The sequence below is a fragment of the Aegilops tauschii genome, chromosome 6, assembly GCF_002575655.3.
Source record: "Aegilops tauschii subsp. strangulata cultivar AL8/78 chromosome 6, Aet v6.0, whole genome shotgun sequence".
Classification (NCBI taxonomy): Eukaryota; Viridiplantae; Streptophyta; class Magnoliopsida; order Poales; family Poaceae; genus Aegilops; species Aegilops tauschii.
The window spans coordinates 387254700-387279416 of NC_053040.3; the positions used below are offsets into that span (position 1 = coordinate 387254700).

At 53.2% G+C, this 24717-nt stretch overlaps 1 protein-coding gene across 1 annotated transcript; it reads left to right on the forward strand.

Annotated features, from left to right (window-relative positions):
* The first annotated feature begins 2184 nt into the window (after positions 1-2184).
* LOC109761232 (BTB/POZ and MATH domain-containing protein 1) lies at positions 2185-4448 on the forward strand. The gene is made up of 2 exons (XM_020320043.4): positions 2185-2513; positions 3192-4448. The coding sequence occupies exon 2, from the start codon at positions 3193-3195 to the stop codon at positions 4291-4293; it is 1101 nt and encodes a 366-aa protein (XP_020175632.1). The 5' UTR covers positions 2185-2513; position 3192; the 3' UTR covers positions 4294-4448.
* The last annotated feature ends 20269 nt before the right edge of the window (positions 4449-24717 follow it).

Below are 24717 nucleotides of genomic sequence, written 5' to 3' on the forward strand. Positions count from 1 at the left end.
TTCCGCTATTGGTTATTGACCGGAGACATGTCTCGGTCATGTCTACATAGTTCTCGAACCCGTAGGGTCCGCACGCTTAAAGTTCGGTGACGATCGGTATTATGAGTTTTTGTGTTTTGATGTACCGAAGGTAGTTCGGAGTCCCGGATATGATCACGGACATGACGAGGAGTCTCGAAATGGTCGAGACGTAAAGATCGATATATTGGACGACTATGTTCGGACACCGAAAGTGTTTCGGGAGGTTTCAGACATATACCGGAGTACCGGGGGGTTACCGGAACCCCCCGGGGAGTATATTGGGCCTAATGGGCCCTAGTGGGAGAAGAGGAGGGGTGGCCAGGGCAGCCGCGCGCCCCCTCTCCCTCTAGTCCGAATTGGACAAGGAGGGGGGCCTTTCCTTCTCTCCTTCTCTCCCTTCCTTCTCCTCTCCTACTCCTACTTGGAAGGGGGGAGTCGTACTCCCGGTGGGAGTAGGACTCCTCATGGAGCGCGCCATAGGAGGCCGGCCCCCTCCCCCTCCTCCACTCCTTTATATACGGGGAGGAGGGCACCCCTTGGAGACACAACAATTGATCATTGATCTCTTAGCCGTGTGGGGTGCCCCCCTCCACCATAATCCACCTCGGTAATATCGTAGCGGTGCTTAGGCGAAGCCCTGCGTCGGTAGCAACATCATCACCGTCATCACGCCATCGTGCTGACGGAACTCTCCCGCAATGCTCTGCTGGATCGGAGTTCGTGGGACGTCATCGAGCTGAACGTGTGCTGAACTCGGAGGTGCCGTGCTTTCGGTACTTGATCGGTCGGATCGTGAAGACGTACGACTATATCAACCGCGTTGTCATAACGCTTCCGCTTTCGGTCTACGAAGGTACGTGGACAACACTCTCCCCTCTCGTTGCTATGCATCACCATGATCTTGCGTGTGCGTAGGAATTTTTTTGAAATTACTACGTTCCCCAACAGTTTTGCCCACATATAATCACGCTTCCAAACCGGTAGTTGAGAAGTCATTGACTATGAAATTTATAGCTAGAACTCGAATAGATACTGTCGTTTTCTCCACTGTTTGGACTGAAACTCCCTTAACCATCTGTCGATGTTGCCACCAGATGTACCATGCCGCTACATGGGTCAATTCCGCCGCTGGGAGATCATTCGAAACATCAACAATTTTGGAGACAATTTAAGTGTTATCGATCCCGATCGATCATCCAATATAGCTCTATTAATAACTTCTAGCAGACCAAGTGCATCACATATTTCTTTGGGCCGATTGCATTGAAACAAACAATGTTTAATATCTTCAGCTCCAATTGCACAAGTAGGACACTGGGTAATTTACTTTAACTTCGGGGGTAGTTACAATGATAGATGAAAAATTAGAGAAACAATTAACAAAGAGTTTTTTTTCACTTACGGGTGGCACGGTGGGTAATTTATTTTAACTTTAGGGGCAGTTTCAATGACATGCGAAAAAATCAGAGAAATAATTAACGAAGAGTCTTTTTCACTTAGGGGTGCCATGGTGGGTAATTTACTTCAACTTTATGGGCAGCTTAGGGTAGGTGGACGGACCAAAAATCAGAGAAATGCGTCGTCCTTTATTATTACAAATAATTCGAAGCAACCCTCGCTTTTTTCATTTTTACAGATGGCGGGGTGGGTAATTTACTTCAACTTTAGGGGCAATTTCAACGCGAGACGAAAAATTTAAATAAACAATTAAAGAAGAGTTTTTTTTCACTTTTGGGTGACAGAGTGGGTAATTTACTTCAACTTTAGGAGCAGTATCAATGACAGATGAAAAAATAAGAAACAATTAATGAAGAGTTTTTTTTCACTTACGAGTGTCATGATGGGTAATTTAATTCAATTTTAGCGGCAGTTTCAATGATTGGGAAAAAATTCAGAGAAATAATTAATGAAGAGTTGTTTTCACTTATGGGTAGTATGGTGGGTAATTTTATTGACAGTTTAGGGTAGGTGAACGGAACAAAAAATCAGGGAAAATATTTTTTTAGATAAAAGATAGATGTATTTTTTTCGCAGAAAGATAGATAGATATAGAATAGGATTTGCGTTTCGCTTTTCAGCATACAAACGATTATTTTTTGGCAAAACCGAAACAACCGATTTAAGGCCCAGCCCACTTACAGCCCAGCCGACCAGGCACTCCGCGTCCACACTCCACACCCCATTCTCCAAAAAAAAAAAAAAAAAAAACTCCACGCCGACGGAGTCGCGCAGACGCGCACAGGCACAGCCACCGCAGCGCAGGCGAGCGAGACGCGCATGCCCAACCCTAGCGAAGCGAGTTGCGAGCACATCCCTGCATCGCCACGCCTCCGGGCTCTGGCCCCGCTCCGCCGCCAGACGCCTGACCTACTCGCCTAGTCGTCGTCTGATCTCCGCCGCATCCGGCACCGCCCGCCGCCCACCGGCCCTCGCGTCCAGGGCTCCAGGCGTTCTCCATCCCCGGCTCCCCGCACAGCCTAAAAAAACTGCAGGTAAAATCCTCGATTGATGTTGGCTATTATGTGCTGTGTTGCTAGTCTGCGAGTGCTCGATTAACACAATTGGAGGAACTTGCGGCTCTAAATCTAGCACTATATCTTTCATGTTCCTTTTTTGTGTTCTTCTTCAGAAGTTCAGGTCATCAGATGGCTGAGACTGTAAGCTGCTTGGGTTGTGCTAAACTTGTAATGCACCTTCCCCAATTAGTACTAAACTGTAATCTTGTAAACTATTGTGGTAAACTGGTAATGCTCCTGCCCCATGGCCATGGGGGATTGTGAGGTTGTGTTCTTCTGCTCTGTTCTTATTAACTTATTACTTTTAGCCAAGCTACCACTAGCTTAGCTAATAGTTATACTTGGCGTTTTGCTAGCTTCGTTTTTGTGTTGTTGTGTATAACAGCCCTGCCCCGTGCACTGTTGTATAGCATGTTCACTTCTCAGCTTTTCACACATCATATGGTCTGCTTGCTCCCAGCACCTCATTAGTTTGTGAAGTTTTCACAAAATGTTGTTCTCTTGTTTTTCCTAAATTCGCGTCAACTTTGGTTAATTTGTGTAAACCGAAACCATGCCCAAGCCCAATGCATAGAGTTACTCCTTGAAAAAGCTGTCTATGTTCCTCTCTTATGTTCCACACTATCCCTTGGAATTAATCATGGTTGTGGACAGGATGGAGTCAGCATCCAAGGAGATGGCACTGAGGTGCACCACGGAGAAGGTGACAGCGTCGAGGTGCTCCACACACAAGGAGGAGGGAGCACACATCTTTGAGATCGCCGGGTACAGCCTCAAGAAGGATATGGGTGTCGAGAAGTTTGTCCGGTCGGTCACCTTCACTGTCGGTGGGTACGACTGGTCCATCAGATTTTATCCCGAAGGTACCACCGAGTCGCCCGAAGGGTGTATGGGGATCTGTCTTGAGCTCATGAGCAGCAATGCCGAGGTGCGGACGTTCTTTCGGCTTGGATTGGTAAAGCATGAGACAGGGTTGATTGGCTCAATGTTTACGCCAAACAATAAGGTGTTCAGCTCCAAGACCAGGAACAGTCGTGAGTATCATCTGTTCATACTAAGAAGCAGTCTTGAGGCGAAACCACTAAAGTACCTTCAGGATGATTTTCTCATAATCAAATGTAATATTACGGTAATCAAAGAATCTGAGGTTTATGAAACCATGGGGCACTCTGAAATTGAGGTGCCACCGTCAGACATCATGGAGCATCTCGCAAAGCTGTTGGACACTAAAGAGGAAGCAGATGTCACTTTCAGTGTTGGAGGCGAGACCTTTCAGGCGCACAAGATTTTGCTTGCCATGCGATCACCTGTCTTCAAAGCAGAACTCTTTGGGCCGATGAAGGAGAAGAGGATGCGGTGTTTGACCATCAAAGACTTGCAGCCCGCTGTTTTCAAGGCTCTGCTGCATTTCATTTATACAGATTCATTGCCTGACTTGGATGATCTTGAAGGCGATGATAAGTGTGAAATGATCCGGCATTTGCTGGTAGCTGCAGATAAGTATGCCATGGACAGGCTGAAGATTATGTGTCAAAACATCCTTGGCAAGAGTCTTGATGTGGAGAACGTGGCAACTACATTGGCTTTAGCTGATCAGTATAGCTGTGACAAGCTTAAAGATGTTTGCATTGAATTTATTGCCTCTTCAGATAAGATGGATGATGTGGTGGCAACCAAAGGTTATGCAAATCTCAAAAGATCTTGCCCGTCTGTCTTGATAGATGCTTTAGAGAAGAGAAGCAGGCCTCGCATATAGAGCAGCTCATGCGTACTAAAATCAGTTACATGCGGTTGTTGAGGTTTCTTATGTTATCTGCACCTTTCCTGAAACTTTTCGACGCTCAAATAGTGTAATAGCATGTGTGGAACTTTTATCATCTCAAAATGAATGAATGTTAGTATGTTACATAACAGTATCTTGTTGCTTTGGGAATATAACCACATTACATCATAAATAACAACTACATTATACAACCGTGCTGTTGACTGTGTTCCTTTGGGAACTGGAAGATGTCACATCATATACAATCTGGTGCATTGGAAAAGAAAAAAACTCGGCGCATAATTATTCGAGGCCCGGAAGCTGTGAGGAATGAATGTTCCTGAATTTTTATTGATCCATTGCAACCCTTAGATGTACTTATATTTGTCTGGGATACTACTGAACTGAGCCTGGAAGGTAAGGTTTACTCAATTTATTCGGTCACTTGATAAACTGTTTAATTTCAATTAATAATCTTACTCCAAAGGCCAAACCAGGTGTCGGAGTAAATGGCCACGGTTAGCCTAACCGACTCCCCCTGGCTCTTCGAAAAATTATCAGGCCATTCAAGCCTTCAAGCGTACAAAGCATAGGACCGCCTTCCCCAGGCCGACTATCCCCAGGGCCGACTCCCAGAAGGCGACCCAGTCTCAGAAAACCTCCCCCAAGAAAGATACGAGATAGCCGACTCCAGGAAGCCGGCCTCAAGAGGACCGACTCCCAGAAGCCAGCCATGAAGAAGGCCGACTCCCAGAAACCGGTCATGAAGAAGGCCGACTCCCAGAAGCCGGCCAAGACTGCACCCCCCAAGACTGTGCCCACATAACGGTGATAGGATGGGGCGTGGCCGCAGTACAGCCCACTACCCCCGAATACCGGAGCAGGCATGGCCACAGGGCGCCGTACGGGCCAGCCATCCCCCGTCCGGCGCGGCACTGTAGCCATGTTGGCCCCGACGTCACCCACGACAGATGCCAGAACGGCCCGCGGGCGGCGGGGCCCTTTGCCAGGGAGACATCTGGAGACGGCCCTGTCTCCTCTAGTCGGCCAGGGATGTGGCCGGCTCCCAACAGCCGGCTACCTCCCTCCCTCGAAGCAAGCGCCCTATTAAGGAGACAAGACGAGGTAAGGCTACAGTGAGAGCTTGCAAGGCGGCGACACTGTAGCCATGCTTACCTCGACAAAGCCCTCGTCATCAGAGGTGAGGCAAACAGTAACCAGCCGCCCACAAAGCCCCCATGCGGTGGGGCTGGCGTGCCGGCCAAGAAGCCGGTAGCCGGCGGGACCCACCAGTCGGCGGGCCCCAATGACCGGCGGAGAAGCCGGCAAGCATAGACACTGATGGCTGGGACCCGCGCCCAGCCGGATTACCATTGTACCCCTGGGGGGTAGGCCTATATAAACCCCCCGGGGCACCCATGCAAAGGGTTGGTCTCATAGAATTACACACACCACATAGAGAGAAAAGGAGAGCTAGCCTTGCCCTTCTTCTCCCTCTAACCCGACAGCTCAAGGAGCACTTGTAGCTACTTGTCTTGATCTAGTGATCATGCGGAGACCCCGCAGAGCAGGACTAGGGGTATTATCTCCACGGAGAGCCCCGAACCTGGGTAAGATTCGCCGGCGTGCATGTCTTCGCCTCATCCCGTTTCCAGGCACCGGCGACGTCTTACTGGCTCCCACAATGATAAGCCACCCGTTGGCATATGTCGCACCTACCACCCGACATTTGGCGCCCACCGTGGGGCCAGGTGCACCATCGTCCGAAGACCTGTTCTGGACGGGAACCCTTTTCCTCCCCCGCGAGCGCAGCCAGCCCGCTGCACCCGATGGCGCTTGCCCCGACGCGCTGCAAGGCGTTGACGATGTCTGCGCAGCGAGCTGCCTCGCCGATCTTCTTGGCGAGACTCGCATCTCCGACGAGCCCGCGTCCGACGCAGGCACGGACTACCCCGAGAGCCGCCTCGTCAGCCTCCTCGACCAACTTCACGTCTCCAGCGAGCCTGCTGTAGACTTGGAGTCGGTCGGCTCCACCGACCCGATGCTTGTCGACTCCGACACGGCATCGCTCGACGCCTACCCCTCCGACGTGGTAGTCTTCGACGACCCTCTCCCCCGAGCTGACAGCGGCAGCAGCACTGTCAGTGAGGTGTTGGTCATCAGCCACGTTGCCAACTCGGGCGAGAACGCCCACGACGCCCTGCAAGCGGCGATGCATGACTTATCCGTCCCCATCCTGGCCGACGCCGACGCTGAGACCCTGGAGGCACGCCGCCTCGCCCTCATCGCGGAAGGCCAGAAGATAGCCTCCATGAGACGCCTCACCGAGGCTCACCAGCGCGAAGTCGACCGCCGCCTTTGGCACGCCACCTCATGGCGGGCCGAGCCGAGCCGGCCTCGTCAAGAAGCGCGATGCGGCCATCGCCAGCATGCTGGGGGCAGACCGCCCCGTCTACGCCACCCCGCTCGAGAATCTGCGAGCCGCTCAGGCGGCCGCTGAAGAGCTAAATGGGCTGGGAGCTGATGAGCTCCCTCACATGACAAGGCGAATCCAGCAGCTGATCGACGCGGCCGCAGAACGGCACGAAGCCGGCGCCCGTGCTGAGAGTCCTCCCCCGCGCCGAGAGCACGCCGCGACATCCCGGTCGCCGACTGCGAGCGGCGCCCGCGCAAGGAAAGACAAGGAGCCGGCTGCTAGCCGCAGCCGGACTCGGATCACCATCGAGCGCGACGCGGAAGGCCGCCCTCGAGCAGTGGAGCGCCAAGGAAATCCACCTCCTCCCCCGCCTCGAGGGGAGAGATATCCTACCCCGCCTCCTGTCACGCATCCGACTCTTGGTGGCCGACTAGGCCACCGCGAAGGAGTCGGCGAGAACGACGCCCGCCACCGGATCGACCGCGTAGCTCGATCCCTGGCGCTAGAAGAAGAAGACGATGTCGGCCCGCCATGCTTTGGCCCCCGCATCCGCGACGAGCCCTTCCCCAAAGGGTTCTCGCTCCCCAGAGACACGCCCAAGTACAACGGCTCTGTGAAGCCAGAAGATTGGCTCATCGACTACTCCACTACTGTCAGCATAGCGAATGGCAACAGGCGCGTAGCCGTGAAGTACGCCCCCCTCATGCTGCAAGGCACGGCACGCACCTGGCTCAACAGCCTCAAGCCCTACAGCGTCAACAGCTAGCTGGACTTCACGCAAGTCTTCGTCTGCAACTTCACCAGCACGTACAAGCGGCCTCCCAAGCCCCGCCAGCTCTCCCTGTGCGTCCAAGGGCCCAACGAGTCGACCCGCGACTACCTCACGCGGTGGGCCGAGCTCCACAACTCCCGCGAGGGGGTGCACGAGGTTCAGGCCATTGAATACTTCACCGCCGGGTGCCAAGAGGGCACCCTCCTCAAGCACCGACTCCTCTGCGACGAGCCGGCTACCCTCGACGAGCTGCTGATCATCGCGGACAAGTACGCCACGGCCGACTCCTCGATGAAGACCGAGCTCTGAGTGGACGCCTCTGGGAAGGTGCTCGCTCCGGCTCCCAAGACGCCGGCTGGCGACCCCAATCGGCGCCCCTACCAGAACGACCACAAGCGCAAGGCCCCTATGCCGCCTTCCACCAGTCGGCAGGTGGCCATAGTCAAAGATGAGCCGCTCGAAGAACGGCCCGCTCCCAAGAAGAAGGGCGGCAGGCCGGCTGAAGCCGGCCTTCTCCTACGAGCAGACTCTCGATGCCCCCTGCAAGTTCCATAGCGGTGCGAAGCCGTCCAACCACACGACCCGAAAGTGCCACTGGCTCACACGGATCTCCAAGGGCGAGGGGCTGGTGCCGCCTCCGCCTCCCGGCCCGCCGCCTCCAGCCCCCCAGCAGCCGGCTGCTCGACCAGCAGTCGGAGCCATTCAAGATGAGTTCCCTGAAGAGCACGCCGCCTACGTCGTCTTCACAAGCCAGGTTGAAGACAAGCGCAGCCGGCGCCGACAACACCAAGAGGTCAACGCAGTCGCCTCCAGCAACCCCGAGTTCATGCATTGGTTCGAGAAGCCTATCAACTGGAGCCGGGCCGACCACCCAGAGGTGATGTCGTCCCCTGGCTCCTACGCATTAGTATTGGATGTCACCCTCGCAACGGAGAGGCGAGCTGCCCGATTCTCCCGCGTTCTGATTGATGGTAGAAGCAGTATCAACATACTGTACCGCGATACCATGGAGAAGCTGAACCTCAAGGCGAAGCAGCTCATGCCAAGCCGGACCGTGTTCCATGGCATCGTACCCGGCCTGTCCTGTTCCCCGATCGGCAAGATCAAGATGGATGTTCTCTTCGGAGACAAGGATCACTTTCGCCGAGAAGCAATCTGGTTCGAGGTAGTAGATCTGGAGAGCCCTTACCACGCCTTGCTTGGCCGACCTGCTCTGGCCAAGTTCATGGCTGTGCCCCACTACACCTACCTGAAGATGAAGATGCCAAGCTCGAAGGGGATCATCACTGTAGCCGGCGACTACAAGAAGTCCATCGAGGGCGCCGCAGCCAGCAGTCGGCTGGCCGAGTCCCTCGTAGTGGCAGAAGAGAAGAAGATGCTGGAGCGACTTGTGGCCATGGCCGGCAAGCAGCCGGCCTTGTCTCCCAACCCCAAGGATTATGATGCGTAGGGCTCCTTCCTGCCGGCCAAGGAGACGAAGAAGATACCGCTGGACCCGGAGAACCCGGAAAGGTTTGCAGTCATTGGTGTAAACCTGGACAGTAAATAGGAAGGCGAGCTCGTCGACTTCCTCCGTGAGAATCGAGACATCTTTGCATGGTCCCCAAAGGACATGCCGGGCGTTCCGAAGGATTTCGCCGAGCACAAATTGCACGTCCGAGCCGACGCGAAGCCGGTCAAGCAGCCCCTCCGCAGGCTGTCAGAAGAGAAGCGAAGAATCGTAGGAGAAGAGATAGCCCGGCTCCTCGCCGCCGGCTTTATTATGGAAGTATTTTTCCCAGAGTGGCTTGCCAACCCAGTCTTGGTGTTGAAGAAGAACAACAAGTGGCGTATGTGTATAGACTACACCGGCCTCAACAAGGCCTGCCCCAAAGATCCGTTTGCTTTGCCACGGATTGATCAAGTGATAGACTCCACGGCCGGATGCGAGCTGTTGAGTTTTTTGGATGCCTACTCAGGATACCACCAAATCAAGTTGGACCCAGCAGACCGCCTGAAGACTGCCTTCATCACACCATTCGGAGCTTTCTGTTACCTGACTATGACATTCGGCTTGAGGAATGCCGGTGCCACTTTTCAGCGTTGCATGTAGAAATTCCTCCTCAAGCAACTCGGCAGAAATGCCCACGTCTACGTAGACGATATTGTGGTGAAGACAGAGAAGCGCGGCACCCTGCTGGAGGACCTCAAAGAAACATTTGCCAACTTGCGCCGATTCCAGATCAAGCTCAACCCCGAGAAATGCGTGTTCGGAGTACCAGCCGGCCAACTTCTAGGTTTTCTGGTCTTCGAACGCGGCATTGAGTGCAACCCTGTGAAGATCAAGGCCATTGAGAGAATGGAGATTCCCACCAAGTTGCGGGACGTGCAGAAGTTCACTGGGTGCCTGCCCTCCTTAAACCGCTTTATCAGCCGGCTAGGAGAGAAGGCTCTCCCCCTGTACCGACTCATGAAGAAATCCATTCATTTCGAGTGGAATGACCAAGCAGACCAAGCCTTCCATGAGTTGAAGAAGATACTGACTACTCCACCTGTCCTGGCGGCGCCGACTGAGAAGGAGCCCATGCTCCTTTACATTGCCGCGACTAGCCGAGTGGTCAGTACAGTTGTCGTGGTCCAGCGCCCGGAGGAAGGCCGGTATATTATCTAAGCGAAGTACTATCCAGCTCAAAGCAAAACTACCCGCACTACCAGAAGATGTGCTATGGAGTGTACTTCGCCGCCAAGAAGCTGAAGCCCTACTTTCAAGAGCATCCCATCACGGTCGTGTGCACCGCCCCGCTTGCCGAGATCATAGGCAGCCGGGATGCATCCGACCGGGTGGCTAAATGGGCCATTGCGCTGGCACCTTACACAATCTTCTACCAGCCCCGCACCGCCATCAAGTCCCAAGCATTGGCCGACTTGCTCGTCGACTGGGCCGAGACCCAGTACCTACCGCCGGCTCCTGACTCTACCCATTGGCGGATGCACTTCGACGGGTCCAAGATGCGCACCGGCTTGGGAGCCGGCATCGTCCTCACCTCTCCCAAAGGCGACAAACTCAGATACACGCTCCAAATCCACTTCGCCGCCTCCAACAATGTGGCCGAGTACGAGGCACTCATACACGGGCTCCGGCTAGCCAAAGAGCTCGGCATACTCCGGATCCTGTGTTATGGCGACTCATACTTGGTGGTCCAACAGTCATCTGGCGACTGGGACGCCAAGGATGCAAACATGGCGAGCTATCGATTCCTCGTCCAGCAGATCAGTGGGTACTTCGAAGGGTGCGAGTTCCTTCACGTGCCACGGGCCGACAACGACCAAGCAGATGCCCTGGCGCGGATCGGCTCCACCCGACAGGCTATACCGACCGGTGTCTCTCTCCAGCGCCTCCTCAAACCGTCCATCAAGCCGTCTCCAGAGTCGGACTCTATCTTCGTACCGCCTGCCACCGATGCAGCCGGATCCGACTGGAGGAACCTAGCAGGCGGCTCGGGGACTTCGACGACCGGCCCGGGGACTGCCGTAGTCGCACCCGGCTCGGGGACTGCAGCAGTCGGCCCGGGGACTGCAGCAACACAAGAAGCGGTGGCCGACTCCAACTCCCCACCACCCAACCCGACCACCCGACTCACAGTGGTCGTACTGACAGTAGAAGAAGTCACAGCTCCATCATGGGCCCAGCCCATCCTCAACTTCCTAGTCAATAGAGAGCTGCCGGCTGATGAGATCTCGGCAAGACTAGTGCAACGTCGAGCCGGAGCATATGCAATAATAAACAGAGAACTTGTCAAGCGCAGCGTCACTGGAGTCCTCCAGCGCTGCGTCGAGCCAGAGAAAGGTGTGGCAATCCTCAAGGATATCCATCAAGGTGAATGCGGCCACCACGCAGCCTCAAGATCACTTGTGGCCAAAGCTTTCCGCCACGGTTTCTTTTGGCCGACTGCTTTGGAAGATGCCAAAGAGATAGTCAAAAGCTGCAAAGGATGCTAAGTCTTCAGTTCCAAGCAACACCTGCCGGCTTCTGCACTCAAGACCATCCCCCTCACCTGGCCCTTTGCCGTCTGGGGGTTGGACATGGTGGGCCCATTCAAGACAGCCCGCGGCGGCCTGACGCATCTGCTTGTCGCCGTGGACAAATTTACCAAGTGGATCGAAGCAAAGCCGATCAAGAAGCTGAACGGGCGGACTGCCGTCACGTTCATTGCCGACATCACTACTCGGTACGGCGTGCCGCACAGCATCATCACCGACAACGGCACAAACTTTGCCAAAGGAGCACTGGCACGTTTCTGCGCGACGCAGGGTATCCGACTGGACTTAGCGTCCGTTGCCCACCCGCAGTCAAACGGCCAGGTCGAGCGAGCAAATGGACTCATCCTCTCCGGCATCAAGCCCCGACTGGTCGTACCACTGGAGCGATCGGCCGGCTGCTGGCTCGATGAGCTGCCGGTTGTCCTCTGGAGTCTGCGTACTACCCCTAACAAGTCAACCGGCTTCACTCCGTTCTTCCTTGTATATGGTGCCGAGGCCGTCATCCCAACCGACATTGAGTTCGACTCGCCTCGGGTCACCATGTACACGGAGGCGGAGGCCAAGGAAGCGCGAGAAGACGGCGTCGACCTGCTGGAAGAAGGCCGGCTGTTAGCACTCAGCCGGTCCGCCATCTACCAGCAGGGTTTGCGCCGTTACCACAACCGCAAGGTCAAGCCAAGATCTTTCCAAGAGGGCGAGCTTGTGCTTCGGCTGATCCAACGAACAGCCGGCCAGCACAAGCTCTCGGCCCCTTGGGAAGGCCCTTTCGTCATCAGCAAGGCACTAGGCAACGACTCCTACTACTTGATCGACGCACAAAAACCAAGAGCACGTGAGAGGGATGATTCCGGCAAGGAGTCGGAGCGACCATGGAACGCGAACCTCCTGAGAAGATTTTACAGTTGAAAGCACTATGTACCATGCTACCTTTTTGTATTAAGTACGAAACAACGGGCCCCCCGAGGAGCACTCGGGGACTGCCCTCCTTTATCTATGAATGACGAGTGTCATATTCATGAATGTATTATTACATTTGATTTTCTGTCTGGCACCGGGTTCGACTAGTCGGCTCGGGGACTGACCGCCTTAAGTTATATTAAAAAGTTATACCTGAAGTCACACAAGTAGTGTGCCAGCACCCGAGCCCTCTCTTGTTGAAAGTCGCAGCTCGAAGAACCGACTGTCCGACTAGCAAGAGCCAAAGGCAGAAAAGACGCCCACACGAAAAATGGCTAAGGACTGACGAACTTGTATAACGAAAAGACGGCCTCCAACCACGCTTGCCGGCTGTCAAAACAGCCGGCTGGCTGGCCTCCCAATCACTTCGCTATAATCCAACAAAGCTAGAGTACTTGCCCTCCCAACTGGCCAAGCACTCCTCCAGCCACAGATTGCAGAGCAACTGTCCGACTGGGGAGGCGGCAACCAAGGGAGGGCGGCAAAGGAAACATCAGAAGGATGAAAAGCAAAGAACAAGGGAAAGCCAAACGCATGCATAATTATATTTACACATAAGGCCCCCAACAGGTCGGTAATCAATATAGTTCGAATACACCCCCAGTGGGTGGAATTGTGCAAACCTAACAAAATACTGTTCCAAGAGTGGTAAAACAGGAAAATAGAGGCAGCAGACTAGACTAAGGGCGCACTGTGGGAGCCGGGTTGGTCGGTGGAGACGGCGCCACCGGCTGGAGGAGTGGCCGGCTGGCGGGTCTCGGCTTGATCATCGCCGGCTGCAGGCGGCGCACCCGCGCGTGCCTTGTTGCTGGAGGCACGGTCAAGCTGAGGCTGACCGGCCGCTCCACCATCTGGCCCGGCGTCTTCACCCTCCTCCTCCTTCTCCTCGCCCTCATCGCTGGAGTCGATCTCCTCTGCCGAGTCCTCGCCATCTGCCGGGTTCAGCCCGAACCACTCCTCCGGCTGGGCAACACCATTGTCGTCCACCTCAGGAGCGAAGACGCTGGTGTCAGTGTAGTCGGCGATCGCCGAAGCCCGCTGGATGATAGCCGGCCGCGCCGGCTCCAGCTCCGTGTCGGCCTCCTGCCGCCAGGTGGCCAGCTGGTCCAGACTCAGCTCGGGATACCAGGCCTTGGCGAACTCCAGCGCGCGCCTGGCGCCGGACCGAGCCGCCGAAGCCTTCCAGGCCTCGAAGCGGCCGACCGCCACCTCCAGCCAGTCGGCAGTCCGACTGGGGGTGCGGGGAATCACTTCACCAGGCCAGAGAGCGGCCAACACTTGCGCCCCAACATGCTGAAGCCGGCGGAGCAGGCGATGAGCCGGCTGGAGGCGGGCCTGGATCGCCAAGAGCTGCTCCTCCAGCGACCGGCGAGCGTTTGGTGCGATTTCGGCGCCAACCTGCCTTTGTGCCTCGCGGTGGGCCTCGACGACCTGGTTGGCGGCGGTAGAGTAGCCAGGGAAGTACTCTGCGCAAGGAAGAAAGAGAAAGAAGAGAAAAACACCAAGTCAGAAAACGAGCTAAAACGGCAAGCGACAAGCAAGGACGAAGAGGAAGGCGGCCTAACCGTCAACCAAGTCTTCGATCTGGCCATAGCCGTTGATCAGCGTCTGCTTTGCTTCGGCCTAGCTGGCCGCCTCTGTCTCATACTCGGCTTGGAGGGCGGCCTCGCTGTCCCGCACCGCTTTCGGGGCCGCCTTGTGGCTCTCCTCCTGGTCGGCCAGCCTCTTGGCCAGGCGGTCACGCTCCTGTACCAAGGCGGCAAACTCGGCCTCCTTAGTGCGGAGGGCGGCCTGAGTCCCGCCCAGCTGCTCCCTTAGACTGGCGTTGGCCGCTGCAGGGATGGCAGAAAAGAAAGAAGCAATAAGGAAGAAGTCGTCAAGGAAGATCCGACCCGACTACTCAGCAGTCGGCCCGAATCTCGGGGACTACACCCAGTGGGTGCGCTGACGCGCCCCCACGTGAGATAAAAGATGAAGCACTTACCCCGGCTCTACAATAGGTCAGCAGTCCTCTGGGTCAGCTCCCGAGCCTGGGAGTTGAAGGCAGCCGCGTGGAGGTTGTGGTAGTCCTGCAAGTCAGGCAGAGGAGCGAATGAGAACAAGAATAGCAAAACAAGGCCCGCTAGGAAGTTCCAAGCCGCCTGCTCAGCAGCCGACTCGGAACTCGGGGACTACACCCAGTGGGTGCGCTGACGCGCCCCCACGGAAGAAACCAAGATCAAAAAAGCAAAGACAAGAAGACTAACCCGAATGGCCGCCCGCGTCGCAAGGAACTCGTCATTATATTTCCTCAGCGCCGCAGCCTGGGCTTGAAGCCGGTTCCGGATGTCCTGCGCGGCCACGTTCACCACAGCCGTCCCTCCACCCGGCGTCCACCCCGAGCTGGCGCTGACCGCCTCCATGTCCTGGGCCGACGAGCTGCAGTCCGCAGCCGCCTGCGGCTCCGATGCAGCCTTCCCCGCGCGCTGGCGCGACGGCGTCTAGACCACCAGATCAGTCCTCGCGGCCGGCTCGCCCCCGGCCGATTGCGCAGGCGGCAAGTTAGGCCGGCCGCCTTGGGTCGCCCCAGTCGGCGGGGCCGGTGCTGCATCCCTCTCCGGGATGACGACGTCGTCCTCCCTCTCCAGTCCCGGCTGGTCACCGCCGGCTTCTTCTGGCCAAGTAGTGATTTGGCCGGCTGGGCGCATAGCCTCAAAGTTTTCCCACCAGAGGCTAGCAGGGCCTTCGAGGTGATAGGCAGCGTAGGTAACCTTATCAGCTTCGGCTACGTTGGCAGAACGTAGCTTATGGGTGATGCTGCGAAGCCAATCATCCGCATCGAGGGGCTCGACGGAATGGTTAAACTTCGGTGGGCATTCGCAACAGTTTGCAATACCACTCAACAACATCATATCAAGGTTCTGGTTCAACCGACAACATACTAAGGTAGTAGAAACTGAACCAAAGCATGGAACCAACAATCCTATAAGTTACTACGGATTAGTAACACGTGAACCTGATAGAGAGAAGAGAGCCTAGTCCTTAACCCACGTAGAATGAGAAGAGAATGACTCAGATCAGAGGGCATAAGGTAAAGGAGTAAAAGCGCCTTACGTTCCCTCCCACAATCAATTCCCCTACATATAACTAAAGCATTTCTAGACTCGACATCGACCAGTTTGGCTTAACGCACCTACAGGCAGTCCGGCTCTGATGCCAACGCTGTCAGGACCCCGATTCTAAGTCACACCGATCTAGCCTGTAACACCTCATATCACATTGCGGCCTCACGCACGGTACTCCCACGGGTGTCGCCTTACCATGGCCCGGGACCGTTTGCGCCTTTTGGCTCACGTATATGACAATGTCGCTAGCATCCATATGACAGAGAACCCGGGCCGACATGGCTAGTCGTGAACCCAAAGCGGCACTAACGTATGGGGACAGGCATACATGAATCAACATCGAATGTGTCGGTCAGCAGCGTGTGAATCCGGGCTGTAGCACTGGGCTAACAGGACTCCGGGAACCCGGGCTGTAGCAGGCTAGGCAGGACTCCGGATGTCACCGCATGACATTTCCCCGAAGGGACAGACACAGGAACGATATGAAACACATGTCGGCCAGTCAAGTGTCCAGAGCAGTAGTGCTGGGCTAGCAGGACTCTGGTGAACCAGGCTGTAGCGGACTACTATGGCTCAAGGAGGCACTAGACTACATTTCCCCATAAGAGAGGCTGCCAAGGATAAACAACTAGATTGTCGGATCCCACACATACCAAGCATTTCAATCATACACACAATATGCTCGATATGTGCAAATACAACATGGCATCACAACAAAACTCTACAACTCAAAGTACTTTATTTAAAGGGCTCCAAAGAGCCTTACATAACTTGTTCATACAGATAGGGGTCACATGACCTGACACTCAAGTCATACAATCATACAAACACATGCGGAAGCAACTTGTCTGGGTACAGACACTAGAAAGAAAGAAGGCTTGACGAAGCCTGTCTATCTACGTAGGCCCTTCACAAGCCTAGATCACCACCTGGGTGGCAAGTCACTCATCGTCGTCGAGTTCTACATAGAACCCATCGGAAGGGGCGGTGTTGTCGTCTGAAAACAGTAATTGAAACAACATGAGTACAAAGGTACTCAGCAAGTCTTACAACAGATCCTACTATACATGTTCATTCTCAAGAAGGTAGTGGAGTTATTGCAGCAAGCCAACTTTGACTCTTGGCTAAGCTATCCTACGAGACACCACTTGTAAAATAGTTTTCGCACACGAGTCCACTAATCACCATTCCAATACTCCACCGTGGATCCTCCCTCGTCATTTCCCGAGAGAGCCATCCGCGGTACTCACACTTATCTTGAGGCTTTTAGTAGTATCCATTTACTTGTCTATGAACTGCATAAGCGACCAAGTAGTCCTTTACCGCGGACGCGGCTATTCGAATAGTTTTATACCCTGCAGGGGTGTACTTCGTCACACACGCTCTCACCACTTACCGTCGCTACACGACATGTACTCGGCAACCTTCAAGCGGAAGCCCAACGTGGGTGTCGGCCACAGCCTACCTAAACACTCAAGTCTCTAGTCCAGGTTTATCGCCTATTCAGGTTCCATCCGCAGGGAGTCCGGCCGAGGTTTCCACATACGGCCCCAAACGATGTGTGCAGGGTTCCCGGACACCAAATGGGCGACTCGGTACACCGTGCCACGAGCCTACCGCATCACAGCCCACCCCTTGGTCAGCGCTGTCCACGGCCTCCAGCTTACTACAAACACCAGAAACTATGTGCAACTCCTGGACAGAGGACAAGGGTGATTAAGAAGCCGAGGGGGTCCATTGGTTTCGGGCCCAATGCGTGGTAGTAGCTGAATCTTAAATCACGCATACAGATCTCAGTTCTTAGGGACGGTCTCAATGAAACAACCCGCCATGTACTCCTACATGGCCTCTCATCGATACCTTTACCAAAACATATTCAACACTTCACTCTCATTACCGACACATGCTTTCACTCTAGTTCATCACCCTGATGAGCCAGACCTGACACGACTCTAAGCATAGCAAGCATAGCATTGTAGGAACACAACATGGCTCAATCAACTCCTACACATGCTAGTGGGTTTCATCTAGTTACTGTGGCAATGACAGGTCATGCAGAGGAAAGTGGGTTCAACTACCGCAACACATAGCAGTTTAAATCGCGTTGTCTTAATGCAGTAAATGAGAGCAGAAGCGAGAAGATGGGTTTGTATCGAAATGATCAATGGGTTGCTTGCCTGACGGAGTGGTGGTGGGATACTGCCCTTCAGTTGGATACTCGTGAATATCCTCGGAGGCAGAACCTACCACAATGAACACATCGAAGCACAATCAACACCAAGCAAGTGCAACAATATGATGCATGCATGAGACATGGCAAAATGGATGTATTGGGCTAATGCAACTAAGACCAGATGGGTTTGGACTATTTTGAATCAAAGATTCAAATTCCAAGTTCATAAATGGCCCATGTTAGTGCTTTATCTTGTTATGCATTAAACAGTGGGTTAATTTGCTTAAACATGCATGAAACCAGTACAGATGGATAGAATGGATTTTTCTGATCATTTTTCATATATAAATCTTTTCATTCTGAGCTATAGATTATTTTCTATGATTTTTTGAAGTTTGTGATAATTTTTGGAATTTCCTGTATAAGAATAATTCCAGTAATTAAGTTACTTATTACGTCAGCAGTGTGTCATGATGACGTCAGCGGTCAACGGGGTCGTCCAGGTCAAACCTGACGTGTGGGTCCCCTGTGTCAGTGTCACTGTTAGATAATTAACTAATTAGGATTAACTTAAATCTAACCCAGGTTAATTAGCAGGCGGGCCCCACTTGTCAGTGACTCTGGGGAGTCAAACCCGTGGTCAAACCACGCTGACTCGCCGGCGTTTAGCCGCCGGCGACGTCCAGACGCGGCGGTGGGGTGCAGGATCCGTGCTCCGGCGACCAAATGGGCGGCGGAGAGCATCTACTCGCAGCAGGGAACGAGCCGCATCGACTGGTGGTGGTGGTGGAGCTCGGGGTCGCCGGAATCGACGCCGGCGATGAGCCGTGCGGCTGCCGGGGTACGGGTGTAGTCGAACCCGTCGCTAGAGAGCACGGCGAGGGGCGTGCGATGGTGCTACGGGCTCCTGGCGATGCAGTGAAGCTAACGGCCATGGTGGTGTGACCGTTGGATGGCCGGAGCCTCGTCGGCGATGAGCTCGTGCGGCGGCGTGTGCGGTGCTGCTGGTTACGGTCGACGCAAAGGGCGGCAGCGAGAATGACAGGATGGGGAAGGGGCAGAAGCTCATGGCAGAGGCGATGAGCTAGGTGGCGCTGTCGGGGACGAACTGCTGCGGTGGTGACGGCGAAGGGGATCTCCGGCGGTGGGCGGTGAAGGCGAGGTCGAAGCAGTGGCTTCGGGGCAAGCGAGCACTCGGGGCTCGACTTGCTCGAAGGAGAAGGCGATGGCGGAGCTGCTGGACACGGTCAGGTGACGCGGGGACGGCGGTGGCTACGGCTACGCCGGCGAGGTGGCAGCGGCTGCGTCGGCCATGGCGAGAGAGAGCGAGGGAGAGGCGATGGGGGCGAATGGGGGTGTCCAGGGGCTCGGGGGCGCGACGTGGAGGTCGTCCAGCTCGTCCACGGGCGAGGCGGCAAGCAGGTGGCGCCGTGGCGAGCTTGCGCACGCCGGCGTCACCTCTGTGCCTGCTCTGGCGGGAGCAAGCAGCTGACTGGCCATGGGCCAGCACAGTGCTGGGCCGCCAGGTGGGCTGCCAGGTAAGTTCCTTCTCTGCTTTCTGTTTTTCCTTTTATTTATTTCTGTTCTGTGTTTTGAAATAGTAGAAATACTATTTCATTTAGGAAAATCCTGGAAATATTCAGAGGCACATTTGAAATTATTCTCAACAGCCTAAAAATACCTTCAAGATTATTTGGGCATTTTAAAATATTTATAGGATTTAAATTGCCCAAATGCAAATACTTATGGCTTGGTGCAAAAATCCAGAATGGCCTCCAAAAATATGAAACCATTTTTGGCAGAGGTTTTAGCCAGGACCAAAGATGATGAACATTTATGGAGGGCATTTCAGGTTCATTGAAAAGGATTTTAGTAAACCCTAGTTGTGTTGAGGGGGGGTGCTGGGGGTTTCTGGCATCCCCATTTCAAGTTTCTGTGAAAGGTAGACATGATGCAACACTCTAATGCATGAACTAGCTAGGATGTGACAACTCACCCCCACTCAAAAGAATCTCGTCCCGAGATTTAGGATCCGTTGGGAAGAAGGTGGGGTACTCAAGTCGAAGACGATCCTCCCTTTCCCAAGTAGCTTCTTTCTCGGAATGGTGTGACCATTGAACCTTGAGAAACTTGATGTTTTGGCGTCGAGTGGTACGCTCGGCTTGATCAAGGATTCGAACGGGATATTCCCGATATGTGAGATTATCTTGGAGATCAAGCGTTTCGTGGTCCACTCCACGGATAGGATCCGAGAAGCAACGCCTGAGTTGAGAAACGTGGAAGACGTCATGAACCTTGGAAAGATGCGGAGGTAGTTCCAATTGGTAGGCAACTTCTCCTCGCTTGGCAAGAATGCGAAAGGGTCCAATGTAACGAGGAGCCAATTTGCCTTTGATACCGAATCAATGGGTTCCCTTTAAAGGAGTAACCCGAAGGTAAGCCTTCTCGTCAATCTCAAAAGTCATAGCCTTATGTTTGCGGTCATAATGGCTCTTTTGGCGAGATTGGGCTGTTTTCAATTTCTCACGAATAATGCGAACCTGCTCTTCTGCTTCCTGAATCATATCCGGGCCAAGAGTTGTCTTTCCCCGGTTTCTGACCAGTTAAGAGGCGTTCGACATTTTCGTCCATAGAGAACCTCGAAAGGAGCTTTGCCCAAGCTAGCTTGATAACTATTGTTATAAGCGAACTCGGCGAATGGAAGGCATTTCTCCCAATCCATGCCGAAAGAGATGACAGAAGCTCGGAGCATATCCTCCAGAATTTGATTAACTCGTTCTACCTGACCACTTGATTGAGGGTGGAAGGCGGTGCTAAAGGAGAGACGAGTTCCCATAGCATTCTGGAAACTTTCCCAAAATCGAGAGGTGAAGAGACTTCCACGGTCTGAGTTAATTTCCAATGGAACACCATGAAGAGACACTATTCGGGAGATGTACAAGTCAGCTAGCTGGCTCGCGGTTATACTCTCACAAACAGGTAGGAAGTGGGCTACTTTGGAAAGACGATCGACAACAACGAAGATAACATTATTCCCTCTCTTGGTCCTAGGAAACCCGGTAATGAAATCCATACCGATTTTATCCCATTTCCATTCAGGAATAGCCAAAGGCTGAAGGGTGCCAGCAGGCCGTTGATGCTCTGCTTTAACACGACGGCAGATGTCGCAATTAGCAATGTATTGAGCAACTTCTCTCTTCATCCTAGTCCACCAAAACCTCTGGCGTAGGTCTTGATACATTTTAGTACTACCGGGATGAATGGTGAGAGGAGATTCATGAGCTTCCTTAAGGATCAATCGCCTCAGGTTGCGTACCTTGGGAACCACTAGGCGGTCTCCAAAGAACACAACACCTTGGTCATCAACGGAGAAACAATCCGCAACTCCTTTCTTGATGTTTCTCTTAATACGGGAGATTCCCGGATCTACCTTCTGAGCTTTGATGATCTGATCCGTAAGGGTAGGTTTCGCCACCAGGGTGGATAGGAACCCTCGAGGAACAATGTGAAGGTTAAGCTTACAGAATTCCTCGTGGAGAAGTGGTTGACTTTGTTGTAACATCAAGTTGTTACAGTAAGATTTACGGCTTAGCGCATCAGCCATGACGTTGGCTTTGCCCGGGGTGTAAGTTATTCCTAAGTCGTAATCTGTGATCAACTCGACCCAACATCTTTGCCTGAGATTCAAATCCGGTTGGGTGAAGATGTATTTCAGACTTTGGTGATCAGTGAAAATCTCGCAACGATTACCGAGAAGGTAATGTCGCCATGTTTTGAGTGCATGGACTACGGCTGCAAGCTCTAGATCATGTGTGGGATAATTATCCTCATGTGGACGCAACTGTCGGGAAGCGTAGGCAATCACGTGACGATCTTGCATGAGTATGCAACCTAGTCCTTGTCGCGAGGCGTCGCAATAGATAACAAAGTCCTTAGAAAAATCTGGTGGTATGAGTACGGGGGCAGATGTCAGGCGTCTTTTCAGTTCCTGAAAGCTGAACTCGCACTGTGGGGTCCACTCGAACTTTTTATCTTTCTTGAGGAGTTCAGTTAGAGGTTTAGCAACCTTGGAGAAATTCTCGACGAAGCGGCGACAGTAGCTCGCTAAGCCAAGGAAACTCCGAACTTGCTTGACCGATTCAGGTGGAGTCCAGTCAAGGATGGCTTGAACTCGCTCGGGATTGACAGCAATACCCTTACCAGAGATTACATGGCCTAGATAGGTCACTTCTGGCAACCAGAATTCACACTTAGAGAATTTAGCATAAAGGCGATGCTCTCGAAGTTTCGTCAATACTAGCCTTAGATGCTCGGCATGTTCTTCCTCATTCTTAGAGTAGATGAGTATATCATCGAGGTATACTACGACGAATTTATCCAAATACTCCATGAAGTTTGAGTTCATTAACCGAGAGAAGGTGGCTGGAGCATTGGTTAAACCGAAAGACATGACGGTATACTCGTATTGGCCATAACGAGTAACAAAGGCCGTTTTAGGAATGTCCCCGTTCCTGATTTTGATTTGATGGTAGCCCAACCTCAAATCCATTTTAGAGAAGACTAAGGATCCAGCGAGCTGATCATACAGGTCGTTGATCCTGGGGAGCGGATACTTGTTCTTGATAGTGACTAGGTTGACAGGTCGGTAATCTACAACCATCCGATCCGTACCATCCTTCTTCTTGACGAAGAGGACGGGGCAAGCCCACGGAGAAGAACTAGGACGGATGAAACCCTTTTTCAAGGACTCATCGAGTTGTTTGTTAAGCTCGGCTAGCTCTAGGGGTGCCATCTTATAAGGTCTTCTAGAGATTGGGACGGTTCCTGGAACAAGGTCTATCACGAACTCGACATCCCTGTCAGGTGGAATACCTGGCAGTTCTTCTGGAAAGACATCCGGGAAGTCGCGGACTACCGGAACATCTTCAAGGTCTGGAAGAGGGTTGGCATTTAATGAGTAAAGCTGACGCTTAGACACTCGGGTCAGAACATTGACTGTCTTGCCCGACGGATGGGTGAGTTGAACAGTTCTAGTAGAGCAATCAATCTTAGCATAATGAGCTGACATCCAGTCCATACCCAATATGATATTTATGTCCAAGGACTTGAGAGCTATTAGTGATGCAAGGAAGACCAATCTGTCGACAAGAATTTCATTTCCATGGCTTATCCTAGAGGTTTGCCACTTAGAACCAGGGGTTTGAATTACCATGGAGGTGGGCATGTCACAAAATGTGGTGTTGTGCAACCGAGCATAGCTCTCAGAGATGAATGAATGAGATGCTCCAGTATCGAAAAGAACAGTTGCCGGATGGCAATTAACAAGGAGCGTACCAAGGACGACGTTGGGATCCTCATGAGTTTCTTCAGCTGAAACATAGTTGACATGGCCACGTGCAGTGGTGGCTGGCTTGGCATAGTAAGTCTTTCCTGCTGGCTTACCACGGCCAACGGACTGTCCAGGTTGATTGGGGTTGTTTCGGGGGCACTCGCGCAAATAGTGACCCGTTTCTCCACACTTGAAGCATGTCACAACATTGGGGCGTGGAGCAGCATTAGCAGCGGGGCCACCATAGACCTTGGGCGGTGCATACTGCTGGTTGGGGCGAGGCGCCTCGAAGGATGGCCTCGGAGTGAACCTAGGTGGCAGAGCAGTGTTTGGAATCCAGACCCGGCGCTTCTGAGATCCGGAGCCGGATGAGGAACCAAAATCGCGAGAGTGCTTGCGTGTAGCGTCATAGTCAATCTGTCCTGTCTCAGCACTGATGGCCTTATTGACCAATTTCTGGAAAGAGGTGCACTCGTGCAGACGAAGATCACGTCGAAGCTCGGGGCTAAGTCCCTTGCGGAACCTTGCCAGCTTCTTGGCGTCGGTGGATACCTCTTCAGGAGCATAGCGTGCTAGATTTCCAAACTCACGGCTGTATGCATCCACGGTCAGTCTGCCTTGGGTGAAGTTGCAGAATTCTTCCCGCTTACGATCTATGAGACCCTCCGGAATATGATGCTCACGGAAAGCCTCACTGAATTCAGCCCAAGTAGTGATTTGGCCGGCTGGGCGCATAGCCTCAAAGTTTTCCCACCAGAGGCTAGCAGGGCCTTCGAGGTGATAGGCAGCGTAGGTAACCTTATCAGCTTCGGCTATGTTGGCAGAACGTAGCTTATGGGTGATGCTGCGAAGCCAATCATCCGCATCGAGGGGATCGACGGAATGGTTAAACTTCGGTGGGTACAACTTGATAAAGTCATTGATGGACACCAAGTCGTTCCTCTGATGACGTGCAGTATTCTGCTCGATTCGCTCTAGCAAGCGGTTAGTCTCACGCTTATTTCTTTCTGCCTCCAGCATGACTTCGGCTAGAGAAGGCGGTTGAGGCAGATTCTCCCCCCTAACTGCATTGGCTTCACCCTGCGCCTGGACAGCAGGGTTGTTGCGGGTGTTAACCATCCTAGGAGAAACAAAACAACGGTTTAGACAAGGATGGCTAAATCTTGGCAGGGAAATGCGGAATGTAATGGATAACACGGAATGCAGAGATGATCATCAGTATGACATGGTAATATAGAAACTGACATATATATACCAACGGTCATACACACCATACATAGTTTAGTACAAGCCCAGGCTAGAGTACAGCTACGATGAAAGACGATACATCTCATCAGAGGCATTCCAAGCTCCTATACATTATTTTTCTACACCTCCGGAACGTGATACACACCAACTCGTAACCCACAAGACACGCAGGACTGTGGGGAATACAACTGTTACAATACTAGTGGAACTACCACCAACTCAGACGTCTCCGTAGTAATCTTCATAGAAGTCACCACCATGTCCTGGGAGCTGAACATGATCATCTAGAAACAGTCGGTCCTATGAAGCTTGCGGTCCATAAGGACTCGGGTGTGGCCTTGGTCCAACAAACGGTGGCAGACGGGGTCCACGAGGAGGGGTGATGCCTCCTACATCACG